This window comes from Oncorhynchus mykiss, chromosome 4, assembly GCF_013265735.2.
Source record: "Oncorhynchus mykiss isolate Arlee chromosome 4, USDA_OmykA_1.1, whole genome shotgun sequence".
Taxonomy (NCBI): domain Eukaryota; kingdom Metazoa; phylum Chordata; class Actinopteri; order Salmoniformes; family Salmonidae; genus Oncorhynchus; species Oncorhynchus mykiss.
The window spans coordinates 21,153,550-21,178,668 of record NC_048568.1 but is presented as its reverse complement, the minus strand read 5'-3'; the positions used below and the strand labels follow the sequence as shown (position 1 = coordinate 21,178,668).

General features: G+C 40.4%; 2 protein-coding genes across 5 annotated transcripts in view; one reads left to right on the top strand and one right to left on the bottom strand.

The window, feature by feature from the left end:
• LOC110522289 (tumor necrosis factor receptor superfamily member 21) overlaps positions 1-6,385 on the bottom strand; it is a 32,697-nt gene extending 26,312 nt beyond the window's left edge. Inside the window, exons 1-2 of one of the 2 annotated variants that reach the window (XM_036975869.1) lie at positions 5,647-6,385; positions 500-719 (exon numbers count right to left, since the gene is read on the bottom strand). In XM_036975869.1, the coding sequence (XP_036831764.1) occupies positions 500-526 (27 nt within the window). In that variant the 5' untranslated portion in view covers positions 527-719; positions 5,647-6,385. The remainder of the gene's footprint in view (positions 1-499; positions 720-5,646) is intronic. The other variant, XM_021600557.2, reaches the window with a different exon arrangement.
• The window catches only part of LOC110522288 (CD2-associated protein), a 100,591-nt gene continuing 81,614 nt past the window's right edge, over positions 6,143-25,119 (top strand). The window contains exon 1 of one of the 3 annotated variants that reach the window (XM_036975867.1): positions 6,143-6,161. Coding sequence is in view for 2 of the 3 variants with exons in the window: in XM_021600552.2 (XP_021456227.2) it covers positions 11,088-11,091 (4 nt within the window). In the remaining variant the exon portion in view is untranslated. Of the gene's footprint in view, positions 6,162-10,737; positions 11,092-25,119 lie in introns of those variants that run through there. The other 2 variants (XM_021600552.2, XM_021600553.2) reach the window with 2 other exon arrangements.

Below are 25,119 nucleotides of genomic sequence, written 5' to 3'. Positions count from 1 at the left end.
TTGAGGAATTTCATCAAGATAACATCTGGTGAAAACACACAGTACCCAATGTTCTGTTGATGTGTGATGTCCTTCTGTTTGACTTTCACTGACAGGCATTCTTTCAGCACTAGTAAACGCTTCCATTCTGAAGTGATTATGGCTTGAATGTGTTCCATGGCAGTGAAATCCCATCCGCATCCACAACAGCCCTCCACTTCTTTCACTGAATTTACATCCAGTCTAGCCCTATGCAGATCCTACATAAAAATCCCTTCTAATGGCAGACCACATGTTCTAATTCCTCTCTTAAATGTGGGGCTGGATGGGAAGTGACTCTGTTGATCTCACTTTTTTGTCCAGTGTGCCAATTCGCTACAGAAATATGATGTTTGAGGCTATAACCACCGATATACTGGGAAAGAAAGGAGAGCTGCATCATCACTTTCTGAACATGCCCTGTTAAAAGTTGTGGTCAAATCCAGAGTTTTTAATGGTTTACATACTGCAGTAGACCTACCAGAGAAACGGGAGCGCCCTGATTCATCTCAGAGATGTGGGGTGGGAGGTATTAATATTCTCAGAGCAATCTCATCAGGAGCGGGACAATAAAATACCAGCCTCCTCCGCTGCTGCTCCCCGTTTGGCTCAGAAGCACATGTTGTTCTCGCTGATGTGAGGGCTGGGGACCTGGCGGGACCCTTTCACAATTTTGAGGGGAGGGGGAGTGAGACCAAACTCTGCTGAACATGAATAGAGATTAGCAGTTTTCCCACATGCCTGATGTCCTAAACTGAACCACAACAAAACAGACTTGAGAATTGAATCATCATCCCTGAGTTTGTAGTTGGGGGAGGGGGGGAGGGGGGTGTATTAGCCATACTATTAGCCGCTACACATTGACTGTATGCTTGTTGAGTAGCTTGGATGAATAAGGTGCCCAGAGGTGCCCAGAGTAAACTGCCTGCTCCTCAGTCCCAGTTGCTAATATATGCATATCATTAGTGTATTTGGATAGAAAACACTCTGAAGTTTCTAAAACTGTTTGAATGATGTCTGTGAGTATAACACAACTCATATGGCAGGCAAAAACCTGAGAAAAAATCCGACCAGGAAGTGGGAAATCTGAGGTTGGTTGATTTTCAACTCAGCCCCTATTGAAGATACAGTGGGATATTGGTCATGTTGCACTTCCTAAGGCTTCCACTAGATGTCAACCGTCTTTAGAAACTTGTTTGAGCCTTCTACTGTGAAGGGGGGCTGAATGAGAGGGGAATGAGGTCTGCCAGCAGCCACGAGCTGGTCACGCGCATTCACATGAGAGGTAGCTCCCGTTCCATTCGCTTTTCTGAAGACAAAGGAATTCTCCGGTTGGAACATTATTGAAGATTTATGTTAAAAACATCCTAAAGATTGATTCTATACATCGTTTGACATGTTTCTACGGACTGTAACGGAACTTTTTGACATTTCGTCTGCAACTAGTGAATGCGCTTTGTGAGTTTTGATTTGTTTACCAAACGCACTAACAAAAGTAGCTATTTGGACATAAATGATGGACATTATCGAACAAATCAAACATTTATTGTGCAACTGGGATTCCTGGGAGTGCATTCTGATGAAGATCATCAAAGGTAAGTGAATATTTATAATGTTATTTCTGACTTCTGTTGACTGCACAATATGGCGGATATCTTTTGGGCTTGTTGGGTCTCTGAGCGCCGTACTCAGATTATTGCATGGTTTGCTTTTTCTGTAAAGCTTTTTTGAATTATGAAACAGAGGTTGCATCAAGGAGAAGTTTATCTATATTTCCATGTATAACACTTGTATTTTCATCAACATTTATAATGAGTATTTCTGTAAATTGATGTAGCTCTCTGCAAAATCATCGGATGTTTTTGGAACTACTGAACATAATGCGCCAATGTATACTGAGATTTTTTTTTATATAAATATAAACTTTACCGAACAAAACATACATGTATTGTGTAACATGAAGTTCTATGAGCGTCATCTGATGAAGATCATCAAAGGTTAGTGATTAATTCTATCTCTATTTCTGATTTTTGTGACTCCACTCTTTGGCTGGAAAAAATGGCTGTGTTTTTCTGTGACTTGGCTCTGACCTAACATAATCGTTTGTAGTGCTTTCGCTGTAAAGCCTATTTGAAATCGGACACTGTGGTGGGATTAACAACAAGATTTAAAATGGTATAAAAATACTTGTATGTTTGAGGAATTTTAATTATGAGATTTCTGTTGTTTTGAATTTGGCGCCCTGAACATTCACTGGCTATTGTCATATCGATCCCGTTAACGGGATTTCAGCCCTAAGTTAAATAAAGGTGAAAAAAAAAAAATATAACATTAACAAACATTAACTCAGCACCGGGATTAAAAAAATATGATTTAATATGTACAGAGGGATCTGTTAGCAGCAAAAGTATTTTATTAACAAAAAGTAAACAAATTAGTTGGATTTGTTTGTTGTTGCAGTTTTATAGCTAATTTCCTGCAATTCTACTATTCTAACTCTCAACATTAGGTTGATGGGCATCTTTCTTATTCCTAACGCAGTTAAGCCAAAACCACGCCCTGTTATTCATAGAGGGGTTCTACAACACTTTGAGCGCTCTCCAAGTCTCCAAGTCCAGAAGTGAATATCACCTAGTGTGAAATTTCAGTCACTGATCAATAACATTTGCCCTTGTATTTCAAGATCGAAAAATATAACAACATAATGTCATGGACAGAGATAGCCATTACCTTCCCTTAATGCTCAAAGACAGATTCAATGGCTGTAGCATAGCGTGTTCGACTGAATGATTAGCTAATAAATATTTGAGAAATTATGAATAATAAGCATATGCTTTTACCTGATAATAGACTGCTAAAGATAATATAACTTCAAATACGGAGCTAGTAACATTAAGTAGCCTAGGTAAACTTAGCTTACCTTTAATTGTGGAAATTCAGCAGAGTTCTGAGACATTTTTACAACTCATTGAAACTCTGAAAATAAATACATGGGCAAATGTTACCAAACACGATGATAATATTAGGCTCTGCATTACGGTAGGCAGCTAATTGTTAAATTACACTTTCCATCCTTACATGGAAGGCCACTGAGTGAGACAACGCTAGCTAGCCAATGGGAGCGTGATTTTGGCTTAACTGCGTTGGGAAAAAGAAAGACGCAGTTGAGACACTGACTGAGTTCCAAAAAACATATCTAGTAACAACTATCTGTTTGTGTCATCATGTGCAAATTGACCCCTGGCGAACGATGGACATTTGAAGATATGTAAGGTGCAACTAAGCGCAACATCACTCGAACAACATTATTTTCAGCCAACAGTCAACAGTCTTTTGATGATATGTCATGAGGTACAAAATGTTCCAGCTCCAGCCTTATCACGTTTACCCAATAAAAAAACAAGTGTGAAACTGGTTATTTTCAACATGTGATACACTGCAGGGACATTAGTGTGGTGGTCTGAAACTGACAGATATTGACGGTTTGTGGTGTGAATTAACGTGTGCATGCGTGCGAGCGAGAGGATGAATGTCCCTCCCTTCTAGCTCAGATAAGAGAGTAGGCTCCTGTCACTGCATTTCCTGTTTGAAAAAAACACACCACTGGCATCCTGTCATGAGACTGCTGCTGTCTGAGGGACTGCCCACCATCACACCACGCAGCCTGTGAGTGGCCATGAATCCCTGATAATTACCCATTACTCTGAATCTACCTCAGCCCTCTTTAGCGTTTCATACCTGCCATGCAGGATAAAAAGAGGAGAGAAATACTATAGTCTAATCTGGTATGTAGATATTGTATACAGCAGTATCCTTTAAAGCTAATACATTTGATACATGATGAATGTGTATAGGATACATATCGAGTATATCTGTTGATAGAACATCATTAATACTAAAGCCATAGCAAGGCTAGTGCTAGTACAACTCATATGTTTAGAGCTTAGCTCCAGGAGGTTAGTGAGTGATATCAGGATGCTCCCTCCCTGGCTGGAGGACAGAGGGAGGAGAGGACAGCCAGACCATCTATGCCGTGCCACTGCAGTGCTGCTGCAGGGAAACCCTGATCTGGAACAGGGGTATTCAACTCTAACCCTACGAGGTCTGGAGCCTGCTGGTTTTCTGTTCTTCCTGATGGTTAATTGCACACACCTGGTGTCCCAAGTCTAAATCAGGTGAACAATTAAAAATACAGTGGAACTAGCTTTGAGGTCCAGAGTTGAGTTTGACGGGTTTAGAACATCCATCTTAGATCTAAATAAAGGTTAAATAAAAAATAAAAAACATCCAGCTTAGAGCCTAACTGTGCTGTTGTAGGCTACATGGAAGGCATGGCTGTGCAAAAGTAATTATGTGCAAAAGTAACTATGTGTGTGTGTTTGTTGGACAACACTGAGCTTCCCATAAGACAGTACCAGATAACAACCAACCCAGCACCTGTTGCAACATGTCATCATGCAACTAAACGGCGAGGAAGAGGGAGTGTGTTTGGTGCAGTCATGCCTCGTTTATCACTGACAAACACCAGTGGTGCTGCCTCCTTCATGGGCCAGTGAAGAATATTCATGCTAATGTCAGAATGTACTGCCAACAACACAAGCACAAACAAGCAGTGGACCTCGCCTGAGTGGAGATACACAGAGGGGCCCAAACCACAGAAAGGACTGACACACAATTACATTTTAGAATGGAAAAATATAATTTTGTTATAATATCTGTTCCATGGTGATAGTGGAAGATAAGGATGTCTTCTTTACTGGTTAAATGTCAATAATTGATTACAGTGAATGATGGACTACTGTATCTCTATGGTTGGCTAGATAGAATTTTGCCAAATAGTACTTAAAAAAATAATAATATCAAAAATGTTTTTATAAATTGGTCATAAAACATGCATAGATTCCTAGATGGTATGTTCTCTCTGGCTGAGAGCACTCATATAAATATTGCCCTGCACTGTATGAAGTGCCGATATTAGACAAAAATACCAGGATCTATGTATAAATGAGAACATTACTTAAATATTAGTGTTAAATTGGATTGAGGCAGGGTGCGTCAACATCCACTACAGCATTTCAATGCCGTCTGTTTTCCCTAAGTTTTTCTCCAGCATTGGAAAAACAAAGCCTGAAGTGTATGAGACTTTGTATTGGATGATTCCAGTAATACATTTAGGACCTCACAGGTGATAGTCCCATACAAGCTGTTTGAATACAGGGATAGGGATACTTAAGATGACATATGTTAAAATACAATTGTGTACAATTAAATAATGTTAGCTAATAACAAGCAATAAATTACATTTACAGGTAGCCTGCAATAAGATAAATAGTAGTGTCATTCTCATGGGGCAACTGTCATAGCATATGGCCTATGTGCTATTGTTCATCCATCCTACCATTCTGTTCTGACAATAGATATTTTTTTATTTCAAAAAACGAATCGATATTGTAGCCTATTATACAAGATAGAAGAGTCAAAGTTAACAATATCTTCACTTGGCTAATTGCAGATACGTTTAGAACAGAACAAACGCAAAAATAAAAACGGTCTCTTTAAATCGAGAACCTGCCGGGAAGCACCCCTATAATAAGAACAATACCAAAGACAAAGGTGTCTGGTACTTACCGTCACAGACATACAGAGCACTAAAATTGTCCAGAGCATTTTCCCAAAATCAACTAGGACAATTTAGAAAATGCCCATCTCCAGTTCTGAGAAAACGTTAGGCTACTTCTCATCGCAAAAGGTGGTATATCATCCCTGCATCAGCAGGAAACATATTCTGTAAATGCTGTACTGGCTAAGGCAATAATAACAATCTACTGCTGGTGTTCCTTCAACCGGCAGTTTTTATAGTCTGTGTCTCGAAGTGGACTGGCTTCAGATAGTATGGGATAAGAGCTTGGTTCTGAAAGAATGGTATAATTCCCATATCGATGATGGATAAGCAACTGAAATTCCGCCTCGTTTGGTCCAGGTTCCTGCGCGGTCTATGCAGCAAAGCAAGGCGATAACTGAACGGGGCGGGTACTGGCGACAGACGTCACCAACGAAACTCGCCCAAACCAAAGATACTGTATATAATGACTAAATGGTATTGTCTCCGCTTTGATGGGAGTGGTTGTCCCAAAGGCGGAAAGGTAGGTGGTCTGCTTATCGGTCTGTATATTGTGAACAAACAGGACTACATCATCTCGCTTCGTCTCTTCTACCCAAACGCAGTTGACTCGGTTTCCCGGAAGAAATTGCATAGAAGGGATTATAGTGGTAGACACTATACAGGTGAACATGTACGTAGGCTAGGCTTTATATCTCCGGCACGTTTAATTGAAAATACACAAGGAAAAAAAAAACTAACAGGTTAAAACTGAGGTTACATTTTTATGTTGATAGAGTCATACATATATTATAGATAATTCAATATCGAAATGTTGACGAATAGTCTATATGTAAACCGAAACATATAGACTATTCGTCAACATTTCGATATTGAATTATCTATAATATATGTATGACTCTATCAACATAAAAATGTAACCTCAGTTTTAACCTGTTAGTTTTTTTTTTCCTTGTGTATTTTCACAGGTGAGGGGATTAAACATGTCCAGTGTGCTTTAGTTGTGCCATCCCCAGGCATATTTAAACTAGGCCAAAGCAAATACAATTTCCCTATGTTTGCCTCCTTATAATGTCACATTGACAATTAGTCCATTGTGGAACACAGAGAGGAGATGTGAATGACCCTATTTTATCATGAATAAAAAAGCAAAAATATCCACTATCGAATGCATGTTTTTGCATGCCATTCAAACAGTGGTGTTGGACTCATATTGGCACAGTCAGTGATACTGCACATTTTAGGAATGGAAATTCCCTATTTAATCCCCAACATTGGCCACCATTATTACCATGAGACTGCCATATAAATGTTCTACTAAAAAAACAGAAGGAATGGTTCACTTCATGTGTGTCAGTAGACAGAAATGGCTCAGGCCCAGCATCAGTGATGTAGGATATTGAGCTTTGCCCAGACAGTGACTCCAAATAGAGTCAATTGATAGATTAGCACAACACACCATCTGGCATGTATGTGGAGGTGCCACTCTGTTTTCTGCTGGAGGGGGGGGGGGGGGGGGGGGGGGATCAGTCTAAGTGGGCTAGTGACTCAGCAGAGGGATAGAAAAGGCAAAGATAGAGCCAGATACTGGCTAGTGATTTGCCTGCCTGCCTGGCCAACATTGCTGTGCACTCAAGCTGAGATGTGACTTTCAACATGGATAGCATTCCCTTCGCCTTAAGGGAATCTCTGTTGCTCTCAGATCAGAGTTACTAGATTGCCTTAAATAAAACCATATTTTGGAAGGGGAGGAGTTCTGTGCTCAAATGAAATGTTTTAATCAAGTAGAAAATAATGTTATGGGGACTACTAAGTGCTCAGTATTTGTTGAAATCATAATTTTAGACCATAAATGGCTAAGCCCATGCCCCGTGCTCAACACATATGGAATCATGTAGTAACCAAAAAAGTGTTAAACAAGTCAAAATATATTTTATATTCTTCAAAGTAGCCACCCTTTGCCTTGATGACAGCTTTGCACACTTGTGGCATTCTCTCAACTAGCTTCATGTGGTAGTCACCTAGAATGCATTTCAATTAACAAGTGTGCCTTTTTAAACGTTTATTTGTGGAATTTCTTTCCTTCTTAATGCGGTTGAGCCAATCCGTTATGTTCTGACAAGGTAGGGGTGGTATACAGAAGTTAGCCCTCTTTGGTAAAAGACGAAGTTCATATTATGGCAAGAACAGCTCAAGTAAGCAAAGAGAAATGACAGTCCATCATTACTTTAAGACATGAAGTTCCGTCAATACCAAAAAGGTTCAAGAACTTTGAGAGTTTCTTCAAGTGCAGTCGCAAAAATCATCAAGCGCTATAATGAAACTGGCTCTCATGAAGACCACCACAAGAAAGGAAGAGTTACCTCTGCTGCAGAGGATAAGTTCATTAGAGTTAACTGCACCTCAAATTGCAGCCCAAATAAATGCTTCACAGAGTTCAAGTAACAGACACATCTCAACATCAACTGTTCAGTGGAGACTGCATGAATCAGGCCTTCATGGTTGAATTGCTGCAAAGAAACCACTACTAAAGGACACCAATAAGAAGAAGAGACTTGCGTGGGCCAAGAAACAGAAGCAAAGGACATTAGACTGGTGGAAATCTGTCCTTTGGTCTGATGAGTCCAAATTTGAGATTTTTGGTTCCAACCGCTGTGTCTTTGTGAGACGCAGAGTAGCTGACCGGATGATCTCCTCATGTGTAGTTCCCACCGTGAAGCATGGAGGAGGAGGTGTGAGGGTGCTTTGCTGGTGACACTGTTAGTGATTTGTTTGGAATTCAAGGTACACTTAACCAGCATGGCTACCACAGCATTTTGCAGCGATATACCATCCCATCTGGTTTGCGCTTAGTGGGACTATCATTTGTTTTTCAACAGGACAATGACACAAAACACACCTCCAGGCTGTGTAAGGGCTATTTGACCAAGAAGAGTGATGGAGTCCTGCATCAGATGACCTGGCCTCCACAATCACTGAGTTGAGTTGGACCGCAGAGTGATGGAAAAGCAGCCAACAAATGCTCAGCATATATGGGAACTCCTTTAGACTGTTGGAGAAGCTGGTTGAGAGAATGACAAGAGTGTGCAAAGTTGTCATCAAGGCAAAGGGTGGCAACTTTGAAGAATCTGATTTGTTTAACACTTTTTTGCTTACTACATGATTCCGTATGTGTTATTTCATAGTTGTGGTGTCTTCACTATTATTCTACAATGTAGAATATAGTAAAAATAAAGAAAAACCCTTGAATGAGTAGGTGTGTCCAAACTATTGACTGGTAATGTAGGTCTCCTCTGCTTTCAGTTTATGTCTGTTTCTCCGTTAGTTTAATGCTTCTCAAGCCTATGCGTGGTGGGTAGAAACCACCAACGTCCGGTTTTCATGGATACAGTATCTTCAACCTAGCTTCCGTTTCCCTTGAAAACCGGATGTGGGCACTCCGCTCAGGTGTTTCTATTACATCTGCTACTTAAGTTAATGTTTCTCTGACAGTGTTCTTCAAGCCAACTGCTGCAATAGGAACACTAAGTTTGACCTCTGCTGGACATCTTGGTCTGTTACATCTTCTGAAGTTTTTGACTTTAGCCTATTGTAACTGCTCAGTGCTCTATCACCTATAATCAAACTCTGTGTATTCAGTGTTTATTTAAGTATTGTAGGCTATTGTAATATTTTGTGTGAGCTCTTTTTCCAATAGAATAAAAATAGTGAATTATACATTCTAAAGTCAAGGCAAGGGAGAGTAAGCTACACTGGAGTGACATGTTGTTCCATGGCTCTCTAAAACTAAAATTAATGATTTAATCTTTGCCTTGGAAGCCAGTCATATCTTATTGGCCATTTAGATTACTGTTTGTTATTTTGTAAGTCTACATCTATGTCAGAGTTCATTGACATTCTCTAGTCCAGCCTATAAACCTACATTTTGGATCCAGTTTTATTCACCTTCTGAAATGCTGCACCTGAATCCTGCCTGTACCCTGATGCTTTGCAACTCCCTGACAAGACTGTAGGGTTCACTATTTTACAATTAGATACCATCATTTTCCAATAGGATTTCAGATCTCTCTAAAATATCCTTTATGGAACGCTGAATTACTTGTTGTAAATTGATTTTCAACACAAGGTGGCAGCACATTCCACTAAGTGTCAAGGTTCATACTGTAACAGAGAGGTAATGTAGGAAAAGCCAGCAACCAGCAAATACAAATCCATAGTTTTCTGACAGTGGATTAAGTTGCATTAATAATATTACATATATTGAAGTGAAGTTACAGAGCCAGTGCTAATCTTCATTCTGTATTCTGCTCTAAAATAGATCTCTATGCATCATTCTGAGCCGTCCCCGGTGTCCCTCCATGTTTAGCCTTTTTGTGGTTAGATTCATTTGCATAGAATTTGTGTTTACGCAGCTTCTTTATAGGATGTTGGAACTCTTGTCAAATTGATCCAATCAAGCAAATTTGTCTTCTGTACTTCATTTTACAGTGCACTTTGCATGTAGTACAGATAGGTCAAACCAGGATGTCTCTGCTAATAGGGGACAGGGGGAGACAGGTGGGAGTCACTGGGCCAATTCTACATCAGAATTCAGGACCAGGGATTTTTTCGGACCAGGAGAAACTTGGGGCCCTAGTCATAACCTGTGGTCAGAAAAGAAGCTTTAATCACAATGTAGTTTAAACTCTGCATGTTTCATTACTCCCTGTCAAATTAAAGGTTAAATCAATTTTTAAAAATATCTTGAATCTGCTCCCCGTGATTGATTTTTTGGCCAGAGTACCAAGCAGTGCCCCCTCTCTCAGTGTCATTCTCAAGTTCAAATATTTATTTCTAAGAAAAATAACAATAAAAGAGGATTTCTTTGTCACCTATTTAATACAATGAAAGCATGGAATGACCCTTATAATAATGTTATTCTACCATGACCAACTGGAGAGATAAAAGTAGATATATTTAATAATAAACATGAACATCAATCATCTGTCTGATGATGCAAATGTCAAAACTAATGTTCACCAGGAAAGCAATGGTCACTGATGATGCTCAACACGGATTAAAGTGGTGGATAGAGAAAGAAATCTCCTGTCCATCACACTGTTCATGCTGTGTGCTAATGAACGGATGGCATTCCATTAGTTCCAATTGCCTCTCGCGGGACTCACATTTCTAAATATCGCGAATTTTCCTGCTGTTTATACGTGTGGCAGTAGTTTCAGGCAAGTCCAAGAAAGGTGGAGACTTCCCTGCACAATAATCATTACAAACATAGGTTTGGTAAGCTGCTATTCAGCAAAGGCGAATGGCTTAACTTGCATATCGGTAGTGAATTTGCAAAAAGCACCTTGGCTTAGTAAATACATATAGCTAGCTAGCATTCAAGCTGCTAGCTAACCCAAAGAAACGGATAGCAGATTCCAAACATCTGATAGCGACATTGAAGGACATTATGGGTGAGTATTTTCATTTATGTGGTTCTTGTTTATCGTGATGGCTATCCGATGTTCCCCGCTTCAAATTGCCTGTAGCCAGAAATAGGGATCCATCATCACCAACCGTGCCCGGATTTGGAGTGTGCTCCTTGTGGGATGGATCAATGTACTATCTACGTTTAGCTAGTTAAATTAGCTATTTAACGTCAAGCGATAATGTCAGCTAGTTAGCTTCCATGCTAACATAAGCTCTATTTTGCCGGCAAGTTTGCTCAATTATCTAGCTTTGCTAGCTAGCTAACAAGGCAATTCCATGGCCAGGTTTTTGCGTCAGAAGTAATGGTTACTGTATGCCTGTTTTTAAATAGTGCACCAGTTAGTAAAAATGTAAATATTTTTATCGGTCCAGTGGAAAAGCAAATAGCACGCCACCTCTCCACCCCATCGTTGCTTGTTTGCTAGCTACGCGTTATGGGGTGAAACCTAAATAAGATTAAGAAGCAACATTTTCCTCCCACTGCTTGTTATTTTTATACAGCATTTCAAGCCAGGTTTGCCCTCGATTATATTACTTGCAAAAGTTATGGTGTCAAACCCGCTTTGACACAACTCATTGACAGTCCCAGTTTCACACCCAAAGTCTAAGCAACACAGAAAACCTTCTGATAAGTGTGCGCTTGGGGGAAGGCACCAAACACATCTTCCCCATAATCTTGACATATTGCAAAGTGTGAGTCTCAAACTTGCATGTCATGAAGCCATTTTTAAAAGAGCTGTATTTGGATGTAACATTCCGTGTGAAGTTGTTCACACTGTTATGTTATAAAAGGTTAACACTTATTTTTCAACATACTGTACACTAGTGTTGAACAAAGTACCCAAATGTCATACTTGAGTAAAAGTATATATACCTTTCATAGAAAATTACTCAAGTGAAAGTCACCCTTTTAAAATACTACTCGATTAAAAGTCTAAAAGTATTTTGTTCTAAATATACTTAAGTATCAAAAGTAAATATAATTGCTAAAATATACTTAAGTATCAAAAGAGAAAGTATAAATCATTTTAAATTCTTTCTATTAAGCAAAGCAGGCGGCACCATCTTCTTGTTTTTATGTTTGTATAGCCAGGGGCACACTCATTTACAAAAGATGCATTTGTGTTTAGTGAGTCTGCCAGATCAGAGGCAGTAGGGATGATCATGTGTTGTCTTGGTAAGTGTGAATTGGACCATTTTCCTGTCCTGCTAAGCTTTCAAAATGTAACAAGTACTTTTGGGTGTCAGTTAAAATGTATGTAGTAAAAAGTACATTATTTTCTTTAGGAATGTAGTGAAGTAAAAGTAGTCAAAATTATAAATAGTAAAGTACAGACACCATCAAAAAAACTACTTAAGCAGTATTTCAAAGTATTTTTACTTAAGTACTTTACACCACAGTTGTACACGCTGGTTGGTGTCTACGGTTTATCATTGGGTTGCGTGTTTTCTTACCAAGGTTCAGTGTAACTAACTTGCTTTGTAGCAGTCGATATGTTTCAACATGTCAGACAGTTGTGAGCCCCTTAGATTTATTGCCTGTGGCATGCTCTCCGTATTTCCATCTCATAGTTTGTATCAGCCTGCCCACTTTAGCCATATCTCTCACTCACTCACTCACTCACTCACTCACTCACTCACTCACTCACTCACTCACTCACTCACTCACTCACCCCCCCCCCAAACAAAAGTGTTTCTGGTCAGTGGAAATGTATGCAGATTTGAGTTTCCTCTATGCTCATATGTCGGCTAGCAGTCAGTCAGTGTTTGTGTACTAGACTCTAGAGGGGTCTGGGTACAGCTGTGTAGAATGCAGGCAGCTTCCTGGCCGTCTGCTGTTTCAGTGTGTAGCTTACATAACCCAGTGACATTACCTGAGAGGAGGAAACAGTCAAGGCCATGCTGGCGTGTAAGCTGCACATTGAAACAGCGGCCGGCCAGGAAGTACTTGGGTGAGGGAAACAATATTCTGGAGTTCTTTGATATCCAGCTTCATCTGGCCCAGCCTTGAGAAAATGTCCTCCTTGAGTAACTTTACTCATACACCAGGGCAAGCCCTGTGACAGTATACACTGTCTATCTCAAAGTATTTGTATTTGTTATGGATCCCCATTAGCTGCGTCAGTTACTTGATGTTGTCATGGCTCTATGTAGTACTGTGTGCCTCCCATAGTCTGTTCTGGACTTGGGGACTGTGAAGAGCTCTTGTGGCATGTCTTGTGGGGTATGCATGGGTGTCCGAGCTGTGTGCCAGTAGTTTAGACAGACAGCTCGGTGCATTCAACATGTCAGTACCTCTCCTAAATAAAAGTAGTGATGAAGTCAATCTCTCCTCCACCTTTAGCCAGGAGAGATTGACATGCATATTATTAATATTAGCTCTCTGTACATCCAAGGGCCAGCCGTGCTGCCCTGTTCTGAGCCAATTGTCATTTTCCTAAATCCTTTTTTGTGGCACCTGACCACATGACTGAACAGTAGTCAAGGTGCAACAAAACTAGGGCCTGTAGGACCTGCCTTGTTGATAGTGCTGTTAAGAAGGCAAAGCATTACATTATTATAGACAGACTTCTCCCCATCTTAGCTAGTACTGCATCAATATGTTTTGACCATGACAGTTTACAATCTAGAGTTACTCCAAGCAGTTTAGTCATCTCAACTTGCTCAATTTCCACATTATTTATTACAATATTTATTTGAGGTTTAGGGTTTAGTGAGTGCTTTGTTCCAAATACAATGCTTTTAGTTTTAGAAATATTTAGGGCTAACTTATTTCTTGCCACCCACTCTGAAACTAACTGCAGATCTTTGTTGAGTGTTGCAGTCATTTCAGTCGCTGTTGTAGCTGACGTGTACAGTGTTGAGTCATCCGCCGACGTAGACGCTCTGGCTTTACACAGTCAGTGGCATGTCATTAGTAAAAATTGATAAAAGCAAGGGGGCCTAAACAGCTATCCTGGGGAATTCCTGATTCTATTTGAGAGGCTTCCATTAAAGAACACCCTCTGTGTTCTGTTAGACAAGTAACTCTTTATCCACAGTATAGCAGGGGGTGTAAAGCCATAACACACATGTTTTTCCAGCAGCAGACTATGATCGATAATGTCAAAAGCTGCACTGAAGTCTAACAAGACAGCCCCCACATTTATTTTATCATCAATTTCAACTCAGCCAATCATCAGTCATATTTGTGTAAGTGCTGTGCTTGTTGAGTGTCCTTCCCTATAAGGATGCTGAAATTCTGTTATCAATTTGTTTACTGTGAAATAGCATTGTATCTGGTCAAACACAATTTTTTCCAGAACGGTTTGTAACAGGCTGATTGGTCGGCTATTTGAGCCAGTAAAGGGGGCTTTACTATTCTTGGGTAGCGGAATGACTTTAGCTTCCCTCCAGGCCTGAGGGCACACGCTCTCTAGTAGGCTTAAATTGAAGATGTGGCAATATCATCTGCTATTATCCTGAGTAATTTTCCTTCCAGATTGTCAGATTCCGGTGGCTTGTCATTGTTGATAGACAACAATAATTTTTTCACCTCTTCCACACGGACTTTACGGAATTCAAAAGTACAATTCTGGGTTAAACAGGTTTGGTGCCAAAGTTTAGGAATGGGTAGATAGGACAGAGATCATTGTCTGGCTCAATATATTTAGACATAAACAACAATCCTATACACAAAAGCATTATGATATGCTAGTGTACATGCTTAATGCACTACTTATAACAGGCAGCTGACATTGACCTTACGACCCCCATGCTGTTGACTAGTTTTATCCCTAATGTGTTTTCATAATGTTAACTATCAAATCAAAGTTTATTGGTCACATACACAGTTTAGCAGATGTTATACCGATTGCAGCAAAATGCATATGTAACTGTCACTTGTCTTTGATTGAGCGCCAGTCTCAGCTGAGACAGCAACAGCTTTTATCCACATTTTCCATTACAATGATTTGATCCCCCTTGGTAAATGGTAGGCTACTACTTTGTGCTTCAAATATGCCCCTCTGTTGAAGTTGAAAGCAGAGTCTAACACAGTCTTCTAGATCTATGCCCTATTCTGCTGTGTGGAACTTTGGCAGACACATCATAAGAGAGGCTTCTAAATCAGGATTACTGGACAGCAGCTCAACATTGGGTTTGGCCCGGGGACAAAAACTCTTGTTATTAGCAATCAATTTAATTGTAAATTGCGTCTCATGGCACAAGCCTAGTCTACAGCCTCCAATGACCCAGCATGCCTGGCTGGCTGTGTCCTGGATGATATTTTTCCCAATATCCCCATTGTCTGATAAACATCTCTTTCTCAAGTAGCACTTTTACAAGCATTTTCACTGGCTAGTTCCCAAGGCATGTGCAGACAGACAAAAAGAGAGAACTGGAGGATATTGAGCAATGGTAGGGGGGAACCAAAAAAGGGAAGGAGAGTTCATCTCCAAGTGCCCTCCATGCCTTGCCTAGCCTCACCTATGAAACTCAGCTGTGGAACGAATTTCTCTGGCTGGAAATGCACTACATGACCAAAAGTATGTGGACATTTGCTCATTCCAAAATCATGGGCATTAATATGGTGTTGGTCCCCCCTTTGCTGCTATAACAGCCTCCACTCCTCTGGGAGTTGCTGTGGGGACTTGCTTTCATTCAGCCAAAAAACTATTAGTGAGGTCGGGCACTGATGTTAGGCGATTAGGCCTAGCTCGCAGTCGGTCGTTCAAATTCATCCCAAAGGTGTTTGATGGTTGAGGTCAGGGCTCTGTGCAGGCCAGTCCAGTCAAGTTTTCCACACTGATCTTGACAAACAATTTCTGTATGGACCTCACTTTGTGCATGGTTGCATTGTCATGCTGAAACAGGAAAGGGCCTTCCCCAAACTTTTGCTGAAAAGTTGGAAGCATTCTAGCTATCTAGACTGTCATTGTATGCTGTAGCATCAAGGTTTCCCATCACTGGAACTTAGGGCCTTAGTTGTTCCATGAAAAACAGCCCCACACCATTATTCTTCCACCACCAAATTTACAGTTGGCATTATGCACTGGGGCAGGTAGCGTTCTCCTGGCATCCGCCAAACCCAGATTTGTCTGTCGTACTGCCAGATGGGAAGCATGATTCATCACTCCAGAGAACGCGTTTACACTGCTCCAGAGTCCAATGGCAGTGAGCTGTACACCACTCCAGCCAACGCTTGGCATTGGGCATTGTGATCTTAGGCTTGTGTGCGTGCGGCTGCTCCGCCATTGAAACTAGTGATGCACCGATATGACATTTTTTGGCCGATACCGATATCCAATATTTTCCTTGCCAAAAAAACCCAATAACCAATATTTAAAATTTAGGGGCCTTTTAAGCATTCTAGTACAGTTAAATAATTAACATACACACATGGATGCAGCGGTCTAAGGCCCTGCAAGAGGCGTCACTACAGTCCCTGGTTTGAATCCAGGCTGTATAACATCCGGCCGTGTTTGGGAGTTCCTTGGGCGGCGCACTATTGGCCCATCGTCGCCCGGTTTTGGCCGGCGTAGGCCGTCATTGTAAATAAGAATTTGTTCTTGACTGACATGCCTAGTTAAATAAAGGTTACACACACCACACTGACCGAAATGTTATTTTGTTGGCATTTACGTATGTCCCCATTACCCGTAATACATAGTCAAAACCTATTTATTTTATTTGCTGTGCTGTTTTGTTGTTAATTTGTTCAGTCGTTTCTTTCTCAACCAGGATTTCTATGGAACATAGTTTGGGTCGTTACGTGTCAAATAACACTTTGACCAATCAGGACCTGAATATGACTGCACGTCACATAATAATTTAACGCGTTCATTCATTTTTTACGTAGTTATTACTCATTGAATACACCGATACGTATGCTATGATGCTGGTAAAGTTGTCTCGCGCACCTACAGTGCTGGTCATAAAAAAAAGCTAGCTAGCTCAATGTTCTTCCCAAAATCATAGCGAAACGACATCTGTTTCAGTAGCTATAGGTAGCTAACTCACTATATAGAACTAGGTGTCATCATCTAAAATAAGCCTAATTTATAAGACAGTTCTTGTTTGATTAATGGTGGTTGGACCCATCTGTGAAAATAGCCACAAAGTGAACGTTGCGGTTAGCCTTCAAAATAAAAGTAGGTTATTGACAGTGATGCAAATGAATACAAGTAGTAGAGTTATTCCATAATTGAATAAATCATGCTAAATGAGGTTGGAATGTTGTTATAAAATCAACAAAATACCATTTTGTTAATTTGACAAAAATCTGAAATCACACTGGATGTGTTATACTTTAGAATTGCATTGGGGGCATACTTATTTCACTGTACAGCCTTACCTGTGGATCAATGACATGAGGTATCAGTCTACTCAGTGACACTCAGAACATTAGCGTCGTAGCTCTTATTGCGGGACTCTGAAACAACTGTGAATTGAGCCACATTTATTGTCAACCAATGTGTATTGAACGCTATTTCCTAGGAAAAACAATACTGTGTGGATGTTTTTGAGTCTGATAACTCTGAGGAGGACGTTGGGAAAAAATTCCTTGGGTATTGAGTAGACTGATACCCCATTTCATTGATCCCCAATCCTTAGGTAAAGCTGTACAGTGCAATATGAATGTCAATACACTGGGGAGGTGATTTCACACAGTCACAGTCCTGAGATAAGAGCTGCAATGCTAATATTTGCGTAAACTCTTAACAGTTGTGCTATGTGGGAGTCACAGTGTAGACTGATACCCCGTTTCATTGCTTCACATTGCAACCTTGTTTAACATTATCTAGTCTGAATATGGCATGATTCAGTTGAAGTCGGAAATTTACATACACTTATGTTGGAGTCATTAAAACTTGTTTTTCAACCACTCCACAAATTTCTTGTTAACAAACTATAGTTTTAGTAAGTCGGTTAGGACATCTATTTTATGCATGAAACAAGTAATTTTTCCAATAATTGTTTACAGACAGATTATTTCACTTATAATTCACTTTATCACAATTCCAGTGTGTCAGAACTTTACATTAAGTTGACTGTGCCTTTAAACAGCTTGGAAAATTCCAGAAAATGATGTCATGGCATTAGAAGCTTCTGATAGGCTAATTTACATAATTTGAGGCAATTGGAGGTGTACCTGTGGATGTATTTCAAGACCTACCTTCAAATTTAGTGCCTCTTTGCTTGACATCATGGGAAAATCAAAATAAATCAGCCAAAACCTCGGAAGAAAATGGTAGACCTCCACAAGTCTGGTTCAATATTGGGAGCAGTTTCCAAACGCCTGAAGGTATCACATTCATCTGTACAAACAATAGAACGCAAGTATAAACACCACACAGCCGTCATACCGCTCAGGAAGGAGATGCGTTCTGTCTCCAAGAGATTAACATACTTTGTTGTGAAGAGTGCAAATCAATCCCAGAACAGCAGCAAACGACCCTGTGAAGATGCTGGAGGAAGCAGGTACAAAAGTATCGATATCCACAGTAAAACGAGTCCTATATTGACATAACCTGAAAGGCCGCTCGGCAAGGAAGAAGCCACTGCTCCAAAGCCTCCATAAAAATGCCAGACTACGGTTTGCAACTGCACATGGGGAAAAATATTGTACTTTTTGGAGAAATGTCCTCTGGTCTGATGAAACAAAAATAGAACTATTTGGCCATAATGACCATCATTATGTTTGGAGGAAAAAGGGGAAGCTTACAAGCCGAAGAACACCATCCCAACCGTGAAGCACGGGGGTGGCAGCATCATGTTGTCGGGTTGCTTTGCTGAAGGAGGGCCTGGTGCACTTCACAAAATAGATGGCGTCATGAGGAAGGACAATTATGTGGATATATTGAAGCAACATCTCAAGACATCAGTCAGGAAGCTAAAGCTTGGTCACAAATGGGTCTTCCAAATGGACAATGACCCCAAGCATACATCCAAAGTTGTGGCAAAATGGCTTAGAGACAACAAAGTCAGGGTATTGGAGTGGCCATCACAAAGCCCTGACCTCAATCCTATAGAAAATGTGTGGGTAGAACTGAAAAAGCGTGTGCAAGCAAGGAGGCCTACAAACCTGACTCAGTTAAACCAGCTCTGTCAGGAGGAATGGGCCAAAATTCACCCAATTTATTGTGGGAAGCTTGTGGAAGGCTACCAAAAACATTTGACCCAAGTTAAATAATTTAAAGGCAATGTTACCAAATTCTAATTGAGTGTATGTTAACTTCTGACCCACTGGGAATGTGATGAAAGAAATCAAATCTGAAATGAATAATTCTCTCTACTATTATTCTGCATTTCACGTTCTTAAAATAAAGTAGTGATCCTAACTGACCTAAGACAGGGATTTTTTTTTACCAAGATTAAATGTCAGGAATTGTGAAAAACTGAGTTTAAATGATTTTGGCTAAGGTGCATGTTAACTTCCAACTTCAACTCTATTTAATGTAGGTACATGACGTAATAACGGCATGTAAAATTTTGCCCTGCACGTGCAACACAGCATTCCTAACCTAGCCCACACAATGTCTGCTGTGTGGATCGAGCAGTCAACAAGTCGAGCCGTCATTTGAAAAACTAAGAACATTTCTGCGAGACAACTCAAATCCCTTAACGGCAAGAAAATTGACTTCATTGCGCTTGACAGTCAACCGTTCTCTGTCCTGGGTGATGTTGGTTTTCGCGACTGGTCCAGTGTACCGGTGCTCGACCAGCACATCGGCGTTAAACTAGACATCGGGGCGATAACTATGTTGGCATTTTTAGCTAATATCAGCCGATTCCGATACGTTCACAGATATTTTGTGCGTCCCTAATTGAAACCCATTTCATGAAGCTCACGACGAACAGTTATTGTGCTGACGTCCTCTGAAGTGTTGAGTGTTGCAACAGAGTACAGACAATTTTTACGTGCTTCAGCACTCGGCATTCCCGTAATGTCAAATCAAATGTATTCATATAGCCCTTCTTACATCAGTTGATATATCAAAGTGCTGTACAGAAACCCAGCCTAAAACCCCAAACAGCAAGCAATGCAGGTGTAGAAGCACGGTGGCTAGGACAAACTAGGAAAAACTCCCTAGAAAGGCCAAAACCTAGGAAGAAACCTAGAGAGGAACCAGGCTATGAGGGGTGGCCAGTCCTCTTCTGGCTGTGCCGGGTGGAGATTATAACAGAACATTGCCAAGATGTTAAAATGTTCATAAATGACCAGCATGGTCAAATAATAATAATCACAATAGTTGTCGAGGGTGCAGCGGGAGTAAATGTCAGTTGGCTTTTCATAGCCGATCATTAAGAGTATCTCTACCGCTCCTGCTGTCTAGAGAGTTGAAAACAGCAGGTCTGGGACATGTAGCACGTCCAGTGAACAGGTCAGGGTTCCATAGCCACAGGCAGAACAGTTGAAACTGGAGCAGCAGCAAGGCCAGGTGGACTGGGGACAGCCAGGAGTCGTCATGCCAGGTAGTCCTGAGGCATGGTCCTAGGGCCCAGGTCCTCCGAGAGAGAGAAAGAGAGAATTAGAGAGAGCATACTCCAGATATAACAGACTGACCCTAGCCCCCCGACACAAACTACTGCAGCATAAATACTGGAGGCTGAGACAGGAGGGGTCAGGAGTAGAGGTCGACCGATTATGAATTTTCAACGCCTATACCGATGTATCGGACAATTTAAAATGTTTAAAAAAAAAAATATGTTTACACATATATTTGTAATAATGACAATTACAACAATACTGAATGAATGCTTATTTTAACTTAATATAATACATAAAATCAATTTAGCCTCAAGTAAATAATGAAACTTGTTCAATTTGGTTTAAATAATGCAAAAACGAAGTGTTGGAGAAGAAAGTAAAAGTGTAATATGTGCTATGTAAGAAAGGTTTCAGTTCCTTGCTCAGAACATGAGAACATATGAAAGCTGGTGGTTCCTTTTAACATGAGTCTTCAATATTCCCAGGTAAGAAGTTTTAGGTTGTAGTTATTATAGGAATTATAGGACTATTTCCCTCTATACCATTTGTATTTAATTAACGGTTGACTATTGGATGTTCTTATAGTCACTTTAATATTGCCAGTGTAACAGTATAGCTTCCCTCCCTCTCCTCGCGCCTCCCTCCCTCTTCTCGCGCCTCCCTGGGCTCAAACCAGCAACACAACGACAACGCTATTAGCGCGCGCTAACTAGCCAGCCATTTCACTTTGGTTACACCAGCCTCATCTCGGGAGTTGATAGGCTTGAAGTCATAAACAGCACAATGCTTGACGCACAACGAAGAGCTCCTGGCAAAATGCACGAGAGTGCTGTTTGAATGAATGTTTACGCGCCTGCTTCTGCCTACCACCGCTCAGTCAGATACTTGTATGCTTGTATGCTCAGTCAGATTATATGCAACGCAGGACACACTAGATAATATCTAGTAATATCATCAACCATGTGTAGTTAACTAGTGATTATGATTGATTGTTTTTTATAAGATAAGTATAATGCTAGCTAGCAACTTACCTTGGCTTACTGCATTTGCATAACAGGCAGTCTCCCTGTGGAGTGCAACGAGAGAGAGGCAGGTTGTTGTTGTGTTGGACTAGTTAACTGTAAGGTTGCAAGATTGGATCCCCCGAGCGTTCTGCCCCCGATCGAGGCAGTTAGCCCACCGTTTCTAGGCCGCCATTGAAAATAAGAATGTGTTCTTATCTGACTTGCCAAGTTAAATAAAGATTAAATAAAGGTGTAAAAAAAGGCACCCTTAAATACCGATTTCCGATTGTTATGAAAACTTGAAATCGGCCCTAATTAATCGGCCATTCCGATTAATCAGTCGACCTCTAGTCAGGAGACACTGTGGCCCCCATCCGATGATTATGTGAGCTACTTTGGCCTATCACTTCGCGGCTGAGACGTTTTTGCTCCTAGACGTTTCCACTTCACAGTAACAGCACTTACAGTTGACCAGGGAAGCTGTTGGAAAGTTGTTGGAAAGGTGGCATCCTATGACTGTGCCATGCTGAAATTCACTGAGCTCTTCAGTAAGGCCATTCTACTGCCAATGTTTGTCTATGGAGATTGCATGCTTGATTTTATACACCTGTCAGCAACGGGTGTGGCTGAAATAACCAAATCCACAAATTTGATGGTGTCCACATACTTTTGCTGCCTCTACCTTGTGGTGACACACTGTGACAGTGTGTTTCTGTTGCCAAAGGGCCGGAGTGAGTTACTGAGCCCAGTCTTTTCCCCCTAATCTTCACCTCATTTAGCATATAGCCTTAACCTCGCTATTATGTTAGTTAGAGCTAGGCCTATACTTGCCAATTATGGTGACTCACAAGAATGTGTACACTTACTTGGGGTTATTAATAGTATGTGGAGTTGTTTGGAATGTGATGCTAAGTTTAAGGCTTTTTCCCCCTTCTGCTTCCAATTGGAGAAACAGACCTTGCCAAATCAAATTTTATTTGTCACATACACATGTTCAGCAGATAGTAATGCGAGTGTAGTGAAATGCTTGTGCTTCTAGTTCCGTCAGTGCAGTAATATCTAACAAGTAATCAAACAATTCCCCTACAACTACCTGAAACACACAGAGCGCTTCAGGCTTGACTTTCAGAATGTGTGTTGTTGGTTTTATAGGGGGCTCTTGGAATCAACACCCGCTTGTTGCAAATGATTTCAGCCTATGTTTTGTAGACTACATTCACCCCAACTTAAGTCAATCAATGTTTTACATGGCATTTTTTACTATTGTGCTCATAATGTGTGAAAGCAACTGAAGTTTTTTTAAAGAAATTTGGTCATTCATGCCTTTCTTACTCAAACTTTTCAATAATATAAGGTACAACCTGGTCTCAGAGCATTTCATATTACTTCATTTAGTGTGATATGTTTCCTATGTTATGTATTAATTTGTGGATGTCAATTACCCATTTCGAATGATATGTTACAAATTACAATTCATATTATATGTTATGAATGATCAAAAATTACAACATTGTTTCAACATTTTCGAAATGTATAATATGTTACACATTCTAGCTAGCTGGCTAACATTAGCTAGGCTTGGGGTTAGGTTTAAGGTTAGGGTTAAGTTTAGGACTTAAGTGGAAGGGTTAGGGGTAGGGTTAGCTAACATGCTAAAAAGTAGTAAGTATTTGAAAAGTTGCTAAAATACTCAATTTGTCCCTGATGAGATTCCAACTTGCAACCTTTGGTTTGCTAGACGTTCACGTTATACGCTCACCCACCCACACTGACCAACCACCCTACTTTCCAACTGGTGTGCCCATCGGGCAGTTTGTTCATTACGAGGCCAGCGCCTGTGAGTCGCTGAAGCCTCCTGTGTGTTTGTGTGTACCACTGAGTGTGTGCGACGTGTGTATGTTGCCTGCCTTTCTCCTCCCTGAGAGGGAGAATAAGGCTGATCACAGACTGGCAGCCATGGTCCTGTATAATGACACAGTAGTCTAGCTGCAGAGAGATGGCTCTCATTAACTCAACCCAACTTGAAAGTGTTCTCTTCTGTAACGTTCTGTCAGGCTTTCTTTGTTTTGAAGACATTGTAACTAGTAGAGCCCTGACGATACCACTATCGCAATTCTCATTATTATCGTGGCAAGGAAACAAATCACGAAGTAGATTTAACTTCTTTAGGAAAACAGCCATAAGGGCTGGAAACAAACATAATTATGTTGTCATCCAGAGTCACATTTATTTTCCAAGCTATAGAATGCAATATTTTACATAAGTAGGTTTGGTCTTCTTCGTGTCTTAATTTTTTCTATGGAAAAAATATTGCGATACTGGTATCGTCCCGGCCCTATTAACTTATTTTCAGATCAGTGGGACGCGTCCCACCTCGACAACATCCGGTGAAATTGCAGAGCGCCAAATTCAAATTAAATTACTATAAATATTTAACTTTCATAAAAACCCAAGTGCAATACATCAAAATAAAGCTTAACTTGTTGTTAATCCAGCCTCCATGTCAGATTTCAAAAAGGCTTTACGGCGAAAGCAAACCATGTGATTTATCTGAGGACAGCGCCCCGCATACCAACACATGAAAATCATATTTCAACCAGCCAGGTGCGACTACAACACAACTACAAAGTATCTAATGAGTTACCTGTAAACTTGGTCCAAACATTTCAAACAACATTCCTAATCCAACCTTAGGTATCGTAAAGCGTAAATAATCGATCAAATTTAAGAAGGGATAAACTGTGTTCAATACCAGATAAAAACAAAGTGAATCACGTTCCAGGTCGGGTCCACCTGGAGTGATACATTGAAAGAACAGGACTACTTCTTCATTTCTCAAAAAGAAAAACATCAACCAATTTCTAAAAACTGTTGACATCTAGTGGAATCCATAGGAACTGCAACCAGGTTCCTCATAAATATAGTTTCCCATAGAAAACACAGTGACCTCAATTTTTTTTTCCTGGATGGTTTGTCCTCGGGGTTTCGCCTGCCAAATAAGTTCTGTTATACTCACAGACAGAACACTCTAACGTTTCTAAAACTGTTAAAATTATATCTAAATCTACCAATTATATGCATATCCTAGCTTGAGAACAGGCAGTTTACTTTGGGCACACTTTTCATCCGGATGTGAAAATACTGCACCCTATCCCAATGAAGTTAACTAGCCTGCTGCACAGGGGTTGGAACCAAAGTTATTTTCCAATTGTTTAATACTGAACAGAAAAAAAAATTCTCAACCGGTTTGAACCAAAAACAGTTTATCGTTCTTTTTAAACCTCTGAATTAGATTTTTATTTTGTATTATTTAGCTCAACGTTTAAATGACTTCACTAATGGGTAGAGCAGCTTGCTATGGAGCGGGAAAGCTATGTACATGCATTGGACAGACAAGTGAAGTGTAAGATGCAAGATGTGACTGAAATTTTGCGGGTGAGATTCTGTTCCCTGAACTGGTTCACACCCCTGCTGCTGCATGACTGACTTTCCATCAGAGACACAATTACCATACACTGTAGGGTAAAGAAGAGAAT